The 12,883-nt window shown below is 38.1% G+C and overlaps 1 protein-coding gene across 1 annotated transcript in view; it reads right to left on the bottom strand.

The window, feature by feature from the left end:
- myripb (myosin VIIA and Rab interacting protein b) overlaps positions 1–12,883 on the bottom strand; it is a 129,611-nt gene that overhangs the window by 62,895 nt on the left and 53,833 nt on the right. Inside the window, exon 3 of the mRNA XM_066646796.1 lies at positions 2,585–2,806. Coding sequence (XP_066502893.1) covers positions 2,585–2,806 — 222 coding nt within the window. The remainder of the gene's footprint in view (positions 1–2,584; positions 2,807–12,883) is intronic.

Raw genomic sequence — 12,883 nt, 5'->3', positions numbered from 1 at the left:
CAACTTCACAAGGATAAACACCCATCTAACAACATCACCGGATGTTACATTGTGCTTTCTCAGGATTCTAGATTGTTTGCAATATTGGATTGGATCCATTCTTTAAATCGTGCTAATACTAGATCCTGCATTTTTTGCTGATATTAGCCCAATAACAACACTCACAAAACAGGTTACATATTATCACTGTTAAATAATTACGTACAGGATTCAGTCAGGATTTATCATCAACATTTAGTGTTTAGCTGAAAAAAAAACAGCTTAAAAACAGCTTTAAGAATGAATTTCAGGTCAGGTTGAAGTAATCATTTCACTGAGTGTGCAGCTGGAATATCATCCAACACAGGCACACAGACACAGATCGGTGGAACCATCAGCCGATAAAAAAAACATAGCCATGTCATACTTTGATACACACTAATGATCTGACTCCACATCACTCGCACATAAACATCACTTCATACGGAACACACAGAGAGCAAGAGCAATAGGCTACACACACTATGAGACAAGCCCTCCCTGCAACTATTCATCACACTCTCCTGTCCCCTTCCACCCTTCATTCCTTTACAACACACAAATCATTGTGTTAAGTTGAGTAGTCTGACTGCTTTACACACAAAACTGCCACAGCAACTGCAAGTTGATCATCACAACACTGTGATTATAATAATAACGCGTGTATAACTATACTGTATCAGTCATATGAACACTGTGGAAAAGCGTACTGTCTTGTATATTTTGGAGAACTGTCATGAAGATTACAGAAATGATAAAAATAGCATGTGTTAATTTGGAGCGCATAAATTCTTATTTGAAAAAAAAATTAGGTTTCATTGCAACAGCAAAAATACACACATTTGTTTAGAGACCTTTTCTGTTCTCTACCAGCCCCTCATGCCACAGCAAGAGTAAATGAATTGCAGTATGTTTTGAAGGATTCATATCCCAGGAGGAGTGTGTTTGTGTGCGGGGTTTAGATTATATTAGAAGCACATCTGTTTGTGCAATTCAGGAGGCTTCTCTGGAGTGTATCCTTGCTCTTGGGTGCACAGATGTTACAGTCTTCACTAGATGTAGGCACGTGTGTGTATATGTATATGCAGGCTTAAATGTATTCATTAACCTACAGTTCTAAATAAATATAGTGCTACATGTATGTTTGGGTGTGTGTGTAGGTGTAACTGTTGTATAAGGTGGAATGTCAGTACCATTTCTGGTAAAATGGAAAATTCATAGACGAATCTTTGTCACCAGAATATAATGTAATGTGTGCAATTATTTGTCACTGTACAACGAGAAGTCTCTTCTGCATTTAACCCATCTATTGGACAATGAACAATGAGCAGTGAACACACATACACACACACACACACACACACACACACACACTAGTGAATTGGGGCTGTGAACACACACGCAGAGTGGCAGGCAGCCATCCCCGGCACCAGGGAGCGTTTGGGGGTTCAGTGCCTTCATCAAGGGCACTTCACCCATGGATGATCCTGTCGGTCCTGGGGATCAAACCGGCAACCTTCAGGTACTAAGCCTGGTCCTCTAACCATTAGGGCAAGGCTGCCCCCTAATACAGTATCATTTAGGGTGGAACAGAACATTTCAGTTAGAACCCTACTACAGGTTGATTAAAAAAATGTCATCCTTTGCCTTTTGAATTTCAGCTACAGTTAATAATGATCATTCCAGCACAAACAGAAACCTTGATGGAACGTCCCCTTAAACCTGAACTTTTGAGAAGATGCAGCACTGTTCTCTTGGAAAGTGTGTGTGCATGTGTGTGTGCACCGTCACCTGCTGTTTAAGCATGCGCTGCACATGTAGCCTGTCTGCCTCACACATGAGGGCAAAAAACAGCATGTGGTCTGTGAATATTGAGCCACCTTCTGTCTCTCTCTCTCAGCTAATAAGCATTAAGCTAGTAATGATGCACAGGAAACTGCATCAAAAATAGTTCATTTTAGTTTAGGTGTAAAGAGGGAAAAAAAACATAATATACAGAATATAAACAGAATATATATATATAACATAAACAGAATATAACTGCCTCACCATTTAAGGTGGAACAGGAAATTCACCAAATGCAGGAATGTAACTGTTGTGCCATTTCAGGTAAAATGAAAGATTCACTAAATTCTTGGGCGGCTACACAATTTAAGGTGGAATGGAAAATGCAAATAAAAAGTTTAGGTGTAGGAATGTAGCTGCTGCACCTTTTAAAGGTGGACTGGCAGACAAATAACTACAGCACAATTGATAATTTAAGGGACATTTAAGGGAGATACAACAGAATGCAACTGCTGAATTGTTTAAGGTGGAACAGATTGTTATATTAAAGTGTAAATGTATTTGATTTATTCATTTGCTGTCAGCTAGTTAAATTTTGTCCTATTGGTTTCACTCTGGACAGGTACTAATAGCTTGCATGCATACCTGCACGTGCAATCTGAAACATACTGTTTCTGAATTAATTGTACATCCTGCAGATGCATGCAAGTAATGTGCATGTGTTATGCATGTGTTGGAGTGTGTTTGTGTGTGTGTATTTGTGTTGCATGATATGACTTACCTGGTCTTTTCACAGGCACTGCAGACATAACCTCTCTCCTGCTGACTGTAGCTGCAGCAGGCTTTGCAGACGTTGTATGTGCAGTCGAGGCAGACGCGGCGCGGGTTCAGCAGGAAGCTGAAGGGCTGGCAGCAACGGATGCAGCACTGTTCGTTAAACCTGCTCTGCTTCACCAGCAGCATACACCTACTGCCCTCATCCTCCAACTCCTGCTTCAGACCACTACAGAGAGAGAGAGAGAGAGAGAGAGAGTGAGAGAGAGAGAGAGAGAGAGAGAGAGAGAGAGATTGTGAGAGAGGGAGGGGACAAATCAGAGGGTGTGGGAAGAGATTAGAATGAGTAGAGGGAGTAAGAGATGTGGGGAGGGGGCAGAGCGCGTGAGGGAGAGAGTAAGAGAGACAGGAGGGATCACAGTGGGAAAAGGGGAAGAGAAAGAGAGAAACATACAGAAAAATGAAGAAAGGAAAGGTTGGGAGAAAATCAAATAGAGTGAGGAGGAATAGGGAGGAATGGGAGAATATTTAATAGAATGAGTGAGCAAGAGGGAAAGGAGGAGAAAGTAAGATGGCAAGAGTGAAGAGGGGGCAAGGAGAGAGAGAGAGAGAGAGAGAGAGTGTAAAGTTAAAGGTGTACAGTCATGCAGAATAACTGGAGATGCTGTAAGACATGAAAAATTAAAAGGGGGATAATTCAGAGGGAGGAGTCTCTAGCACAGACACAAAAACACACTCTTCTTTCTTCTCTTTTGACCCACACACTCACCCTAAAACATTTGAATATTCCAGAGTGCCACACATACACACACGCACACACACCTCTAGCCTTATGAGTGCATATTTGAGTGAAAGAGTGCCCTGCTAGGCTGTGCTTACACACACAACTACACACACACACTCAGCAGCCATGCACTAAAGCAATGTACGCTCCCAAAAGAGAGAGACTTACAGACACAGACATACACAAACCGCACACACTCACACACAAAGCTCTTAAACACTTTGCTCTTGTTTGAGTGAGTTTTGTAATTATTACTGCATGCTTTAATTGATCCCTAATTAAATGATGCAGGCTTAGAAACTGCACATAGGAGGGCTGGATAAGACAAAGCTCACAGGATTTATAACACACACACACACACACACACACGAGTTATAAAAGTTTATGGTTTAGATGATCAATCCCAAGTGAGAATTTACAGCACACAACTCAATCAGACACACATTACAATCAATCTGTTTAACTACGGGAACCCTTCTGGATCCACTTGACTCTTCTATTCTTGTCCACCTCATATAGCCACTGCTGTGATGCTGAATAAGGTTTATTAATGTAAATAAATAATGAGTTCCATTAAAATAGTGCAGTTTATGGGGCTCCTGAGGAGTGCTGTGGGCTTGATGAGGGCAAATGTGCTCAATTGGACTCCCAGCCTTTGATAAAGCCGGCACTCTCTGTGTTTAGGCAGCTTGTGATTTTGCGGATTGGAAACTGCACTCTTTCAAATTGCGATTTTGATATAAAATCTGTTCGCTTTTCAGCCTTGCCATTAAATTCTCACAACATACTTTGGCTTCCGATTTTGCTGATGACTTGTTCAAACCCTGCAGCTAACGAACGGGGAGTTAGTGGGCAAAGCTGGGTGCAGATCAGGGTCCAGCTTAGACTCAGGGGGTTAAATGTTCATTAGCAAATGCTTGTTGTTGCCTCATCACTTGCCTATTTTGGCCTGCAGTTGCAATATTACGTTTATATCTTAAACGTCTTAGACCTAAATTCTGGACTAAAGCTTATAAGGCTGAGCAGCTTTTCTGAGCATGAACGCATTTTATTTCTTAAATTTCATTGTAGGTTTATCCATAGCTCATTGCCACATGGCCTGAGGCCGCACACATACACACGTGCATACTCACACACAATGACATTAGCAAATGCTAAGGAAACTCTCAAGACCCTGCAAAAAGATGAAAAAAAAATTGAGGAAAGATAGTTCACTGAGCATCAAATTAGGCAGTTAATTCATATTCTGATATTGTGGTCTTTTTATTTAACAACACACACAACACACACACACAATAACGTTTTTTTAATGATAATGAAAAACTGTCAGCTCACATTCAGGACCGCTGTTTCTCACATCAAAGTAAACCCAGACATTTCCTCTGTATAATATACAACAGCCCCAAGGGTAGCAAGAAGGAGGGCCACACACAGAAGAGGAGATAATAGAGTGAGTGTGGTGGAAAACATTGGAAAAGGACCTAGATTTCTTCACAACAGGCTGCACAGAGTGAAAACATTATATTCTCAGCAACTCCAAATTTAACCTCTATGTAGCAGTGTAATGGATGTCTCCATCTTTGATTTTTTCTTTAAAATTTACTGATATCTTACATATAATCAAAGCGTATTTACACTCACCTCATGTGAAGTCAGTTACATTAAGAAAGTACTTTATATTTTAAGCCCAAAATGTGTTCTAGAGGGATATAAACTCCTGGGCTGTTTAGCAGAGGAGTGGGAGAATCCAAACTACATCTCTTGTAGCTGAGTGCAATCAAATTATCACAGTAGTTCTCCAACATTTAATCTACAGCCTTTCCAGAAAGTAGAAATTGTTATTGCAGCCAAAGTCCTATTACAGCCCTGGCTTTCAGAATGCATTCTGATGAGCAGGTGTGCAGAAATATTTAGTAATCTCATGTACAGTTACTTTTCATTATGGTCAGAGTGTCCCTGTATATAGTAATGTAGAATTTATGCAGCACTTAGCACCCATTAAAATCAATATCAATATACCAGTGATGCAGATGATTATTTATAATAAAGAAGCTTTAAATCTGTACTGTTCGGGCCCTGTGGCTAATACAGGATGCTAAGGAAATAAGGGGAAACGATTCATAAAAGTGCCATCCATATGCTTTTTTCGAGCAAATAATTTGTTCCAGAGTCTAAACCAGAGGCAGAACCTGCACCCCCCCTGTGTTTGGGAGGGGTTCACTGTTCCATCTGTCTGCTCTCCATATTGGAATCCACTGCAGTTTACCAATAGATTTGCATTCGCAATTAGAGGAAGTTTAGAGCTTATTGACCGCCTGCCGCTGGGCTGTGGTTTGTACCACACACACACACACCTCCACGCTGCAGTATGCAGGCCTACTGTGTGCTCAGATTCATTAGGACAATAACCACTACAGCAAAACCATGGTACTGATAATGTGTATTTGTGTGTGTGTGTGTGTGTGTGTGTGTGTCTCTGATTCCACAAACAAAATTAATTTCATAAAATCCATGAACATTTATGACTAGAGCAGCCTCGGTTCCCCTCCCCGTAATTCATCGCCTATTTAACTGGCCATATTAGCAAAAATCAATGCATAATATCACTTATCATTTTCTTACAATTTATAACAATAAACTTTATTTACATAGCATATTTCATACGTTAAAATGCAGCTAAATGTGCTGTAGCACATGAGTCAATAGCAGATAGCTGAAAGACAATGGTTTTGAAATGAAATATGAACAAATAGTTTATGAATTGATTAATATATATGAATATAATGAAATAATAATAATAATAACCCTAAATGTATCAATAAGCAATATGACCAAAGATAAAATAACAATGACAAAAAGCTAAAACAAACACTGATTTACTCTTTATATACATTGGGATACAGGAACAAGTAACAAATAATAAAAATGATTCATGCTAATTAATTACTAGTAATAAGCCGCTAATTTTTATACAGTGTCAGGATACTGAGTGTATTTATGTAATATACCCATCTGTAAAACAATATATAGGCCTATAAATACGTGCAATATTTAATCATATATGTTTTATATTGTTTGAATGTGTATATTATGTATATGTGCTTACCCATATGCAATGGTAATCACAATACCACACACACACACACACTTGTCCTGAAAATGTCCAATTACACACACTCCTGATTTAAATGTGCTCACACACGTATACGCTACAACATGATGTCCAATCTAAGTGAACATAAAGCAAATATAATAGCCTGTTAAAGGTCAGACCATTACATGGACTATTAAAGCAGTCATTAATGTTTTTTTTTTTACCCTTTCTCTCCGGACCGGGTCCGTTGTCTGTGTAAATCATGTGCCAAGGAAGATTTTAATCTCTAGTTTAGAACTTGCCCTCCACATGTATTCAACAGTGCTGTGACAGCTTTGCTCACAGTTCAAGCAGAAGACACACCTGACATCACATATCGCAGAGGACATGTGAGTGTTTCAAGATATAACGAGAAACAGGAGACTATCTCACAATCAAAAAGAGTAGCTAGACAGTTCAACAGAAATTAACCTTTATGTAAAACTATGTACAGTGCTTCAGGGTAATATTTAATCCCTATAGTTTTAAAACTATTCAGCAATAAACAAACAAAAAAAGAAATAAACAACATCAGCATTTTTCACAGCCAACAAATCAGAAATAGTATTGGCCATAAATATTCACATGCACAACCCCCCCAAACATATACACACACACACTTCCTCTAGACACAGCCATTATCCATATTACATTTCTAAAATCCCCATGTTGCATTTTTAATTCATATTTAAAGGGAAGCGTATTGTACCTCACTCATCTCTTGCAGTTCTGTTGTGGGTCTAAGCGCAGCTCTGTGGAATTACAGCAGCCTAAAGAAGAAAGAGTTTCTCCCTCAATACACCACAGTGCTGCAGAGTCTGGAGGAATTTGTAAAATTTCAACTTAAATGTGTTAGCGATCTGTACCTACTTAGTGCTGCACAGCACACAAGAGCAAGTTCAGCTAAGAATCAAACAGACATTCACTCATTCATTCATCTTCTGTAACATTTTTATCCTGACCATGGTTGCAGCAGGTCTGAAGCCCATAAACATATGTTGGGGGCATGTTGTCTGAATACACTTCAGACAGGGTGGCAGTCCATCACAGGGCATGACACACTCTCACAGTCCCTCACACATTCACAACTGTGGACAATGTCACATAGCAAACTGATCTATCAATGTGTGGTTTTGTATTGTTCTAGCGTAATCAAATACCTGGAGGAAACCCATGCAGACACAAGAAGAATACAGCTAACTCCTCACAAACCCTGGACCCCATGACCCTGGAACTGAGTGACTATTTATCAGAAGAAAAAGGGCAAGGTGACAGAATGAAACTGCTATACCATTTAAAGGCAATGTTCATGATTTTAACCAAAAAAAGACTTTTTATAACATTGTGAGGATACTTCCTCATGGTTTTTTATGTGCTTGAAATTGATCTAATGTGCTTAAGAAGCCCCAGTGTGTATATATAGCGTCTCGTTCTTAGGTGTTCTCTCTCTGCTCATGAAAGAAAAGCGGAAATTTGAACAATTTTATACAATGAAGAGACCACCACATGTTCAAAAGCATGAACTCAGATGTGGATATTGCTCTATTCCTGCTCCGTAGATGGGTAATTATGACTTATTCTTGCTGTAGGTGGAACTGACCCAAAACACAGATCTAAAGTGCTACAAAACTAAACAACTCTAGTTACAAATGAGTTTCTGTCATAATTCAGTGAAAAAACAGTGAATAAAAACTTACAGTCAAGTTCAACTTCAGCCACGTACAAACGTTATCTCTCTCCCCCCCACCCCTTAAACATACCATTCCTCCTTAACAAATTATGGAGCTTCTGAATGTAAACAAACCAGAGAACAGCATTTTCAATCATAAACACCCCCTTTAAGGTGGAGCAAAATATTCATATGACAAGGCACTAGCACTGAGTTGTTACACAAATTATTATGAAGCAGAAATCTAAGAAGCTTTTACACCATAACGTAAGTGTTGCACCATTTACAGTGGATCAGCAAATTATAAACCTAAGTTTATATATCAGAATGTAATGGCCTATACGATTTAGGGTGGAGCATATAATTGGAATCAGAAGTTAAGGTTTCAGAATGGGACTGCTGCACCACTTACGTTGGAGCAGTGAATTCATACAAAGTGCTTACTTTAGTTTCTTTAAAATCTAATTAATTGTATTGGATTATGCTGTGGGGTGCAGAAGAGTGGAACTTTGCTGGGAGCATTCTATGTATTACCTTTCAGAGTAGTTTAAAGCATTTCCAGAACATCAGATGCTCTTACTGCAGCAACGACTGGACAAACTCCTTTAAAATGTCCTTGATTTCAGAAGAAATGTTGGATGAGCAAGTGTAAACAAATTTTTGGCCATCTGGCCCATAATGCCACTCCAGTTTAATCAGCACGGTTTTCATTTCTTCTTTCACTGATGAGATACCAGGCTTTTGGCTTTGCACTACACAGCATGTTAGGAGGTATGAGGTGATTGATGTGCATAAATAACACCACACATACAAACCCATGAATCTTCATCATATAAAGGCAGGAAACCACCCTGGGTTGTATATATTGTGGCCTAGAGCAGAAAAATTTACAGCTCTGTTGTGTACTCCTGTAAAACACTCACACATTAATATCGACCCACCAGACTCAACCGTCCCACCACACACACATACGCACATGCACACCTCTGCTTTCATTAACGTGAAAAAGCTCAAGACAGCTTTTGCTCCACACATAAACACACATTTCATAAAACATGTTACACAGAGGCAGTGCCCTCTCGTATTTGCCGTACCATTTGTCAAAGGTCACTAGGGACAACATCCAGTGCTCCTGCTGTAACAACCCAGTCGTTACCATGGCACAGACCATGAATAATGAATTGATATAGACCACTGAACTTGTGGCATCATTCCATAATCACATTTCCCATATAAGGAAATCCAGGTCCATTCTGAATTTGCTTTCTCCGAACATAACTGGAATCTTCAAATAACAATTTCAGTTACCTTGTTAAAACACATTTTGCTATATTCAAGCTAATACTGGTGCACACTGAAGTCTATTGCTGTGAGTTAAGGTCTCTGGCATTAGTCGAATGATTTCCACTACAGAAAAGTGACACAAAATTCAGTGCTGTCTGAAGGCCCGAAGACCACAGCCAGCTAACGTCTTATACATCTCATACAGAGATTACTCCAGATTCTCCAAAACTTTTAATTGTATTATGGGCAGGAACATGATGAAATCCCCTATTTTGAGAAACTCTATCCTTGGATTATTTGTCCTCGCAGTATTTCACAGACGAACTCCTCCCAATATTTACTCCTGAAATACTGCCTTCCTATTACGCTCAAGTCATGTCACTGATCTACTGCCAATGAAATTTTTTTTTTATTTTTTTTTTATTATTATTTATAACATTACACAAATTTACCAATATTTTGCCCCCTCCCGGTTTTTTCAAATTCAACATGTGCAATTATTTTTCATATAAATAAACATTTGCTTTTTTTCTTTGCTCTATTTTCAATTAAACACAGGGTTTAAATGATTTGCACATCACTGCATACTGTATTTAATTTACATTTTGTTCAGTGTCTGGCAATTGCATTGCATGTCACATATACACACACACACACATATACAAATACTCAACTTAAACTTCACTTTAGTATCACATACAGTTTCACTGAGGCTTATGAACACATTCATACTGAATGTGGGGGTGGGTCGGTGGGTGCATTCCCATGCACATAGTTGTCTGTGAAGTCATGAATAAAACATTAAAGATCTAACAAGTCCTTTTTTGCTTTGCTTTGTGTGTGTGTGTGTGTGTGTGTGTGTATATTTTATATATAAAATTCATGTAGTACAGTGCAGGCGTCAGAGACCATCATTCATATGTTTAATTTCCATTCAAACAGCAACTGGATTGGGAGATCCATCATGAGCTGAAACTCGGAAGTGAAGAAAAACATCCCTGTTGATGAATTTGAAATGTATGTAAATGAAATGTGTCCTATAATATTTAGCTCTTTTGATGTAGCTGTTGAATATATTTCTGTTATTATTTTGGATTAAGCATTTTCACAAAGTCCACATTTTTCAATCAGTGACACCGTGCTCTTGTTTTGTTAATTTCTCCTTTTGTGACTTCTTGAGACATACACAATTTTTTAAAAGGAATAACCTATATTCTTTTCACAAGAGTAAGTTATTGACTTTTCCACATAATTTCATTTACTTTGATTGTTCTCTTCCTTCAAGTGGCAATATTGTTGAAAAAACTGCCCCATGAACAAACAAACCAACAAAGTATAAATGGGTCATTGTGATTTTGTGTTGCATCTTACATAGAGTACAGAGAATTTAGTTAACCCTAACCCACCTCCTCGTCTGAGTCTCTCCAACACAGCTCTGACATTTATGTGAAAGCACAAAAAACAGGATAAATGAAGCAAAACCAATGCAAAGAGCATGGAGAAATAAGAGTACTGATAAAATATGTCAAAATAAATAAATATATCAATAAAAACCAACAAAAAAACAAACACAGAAGAAACAGAACCGAGTGAAAATGACTAAAAACGACAGCTTCTATTCCTTTCTTCTCACTCCTCTTAGGCTCTTGTGCTAAACTGTGATGTAGCTCATTTGAATTTTTTTTTTTTTTTGTACAATTATTAAATCGAACCCAATTCTGAACAGGGATGTTTAGGGGGGCGAGGGATTTGACCAAACCAGGTAACGGACATTTCAATAAAGCCCAGAGATCTGTGACAATTTGTGGGAAAGAGGTATAATATTTCCCCTTTAAACAAGTACATTGTTTTATTTAATCTCCTCAGAAAATGCCCCAGAAAAATGTATATCTCACATGAAATGGCCCTTGTGTCTGAAACCTAAAAGATGGAGAGAGGTCTAAGACATTGTACAGTACTGTACATCATTAAAATATATTTCAGCAAAATAGATTCTTCTTCAAAGTAAGTAGAGTGAAGGAATTGGGGTAATATAATTTATTCCTGTGGAAAATTCAATGCGGTACTTTTTTCCATAGAGAGAACGCTGTTTCCTTCACTTGCTGCAGACAAAATGTGCTTACAGCAGCACTCTGAGGTTCATGTGTATAAATGCTTTCAAACATCACAGTGCATTACTGTAAGTGTGATATGGAAATTCAGTGGCTATGAACGGTTTCTGCCTAACATTCTGTTGCTTAACCACCTACTTAGACAGTAAAGAGCCAATAAATTAAGAGGCCACAAACTACCTGTGTACGGGTAGCAGAGTGTGATGTAAAATATGTTACAATAACAAACACCCAGTAAATGTTATCTTACCATCTGTTTGATTATGGCCCTAAAATATTGTTGCAGACATTAAAGAAATCTCATATTTCCAACTTTACAGGAAATACTAAAATGTATGTACATTGCCTAGCCATAAGTATGTGGCTACCTGCTCATGTACTCTGGCAGTACCACTGAGTTCAGGTGCTACCGCTTTAGAATATCTTGGCATGCTTTTCTATGAAAACGATACAAGCCCTATGTACAAAACCAAAAGTGGGAGCACCAAAATCTTTTGGACATTTTGTGCATGGACAGTTTGTTAAAAATGCCAGCAGGGCTTGAGTTTTAAGTGGTAACAAAGATGTATTTCATTTCCTTCAGTGATCATTATGTAAACGAAGTGCAGAAAATCAGTGAGCCAGAAAGGTAAAATATGTTGGCTTGTGCATAAACAATAAGAATTTTTCTTTCCTTTTGCTGTCATGCTGTGTTGTAACGTCAAATCAATTTTTACACGCTGTTGTATGACGCTGTGGGAACACTGCATCCGGTGCGCTTTGCATTGTTAATGAGAAAACAGGCCTTGTTTATTTGTTTATTTATTTATTATGCATTCGTTATGCAACAGCTTTTCCATGAAAACCAGAACAAGTCTGTCTTAGTCAGTATTTAAAAGCATCCCACTTTAAAAACGCTCTCAGTTATAAATAATGTTTCTTTGAACAGCAGTATTCTTTAATCTCCTCCATATTTGACTGAAATGATGCCTTAATGGCTCGATGACTATAGTCAGATACAACTGATGATGGATAAAGCCCATTCTTAGCTTGGCACAACCTAACTGACAAAATACAAATTAAACTTTTAAACATTTTCAACATTGTTTAATGATGAATTTACTTAAAGGCAGAGTAAAAGATTTATCTTATAGAGTAATTATTATATTTCTTCATATCCTGATTTTAATGAATAAATTATATGATCTGATTACGTAAATAAAAAAGTATTCCTTTTCTATACAGGCCAAAAACTGCATTAAAAAAAACAACAAAAAAAAACAACAAAAAAAACCTGGAGGCTTCAAGAATGGCATAAAAACATACAACTGCATGCGCTGCTACAA

The sequence above is a fragment of the Hoplias malabaricus genome, chromosome 1 (genome assembly GCF_029633855.1).
Source record: "Hoplias malabaricus isolate fHopMal1 chromosome 1, fHopMal1.hap1, whole genome shotgun sequence".
Classification (NCBI taxonomy): domain Eukaryota; kingdom Metazoa; phylum Chordata; class Actinopteri; order Characiformes; family Erythrinidae; genus Hoplias; species Hoplias malabaricus.
Note: the sequence above shows the minus strand (reverse complement) of the source record. Positions and strands in the feature narration are given on the sequence as shown.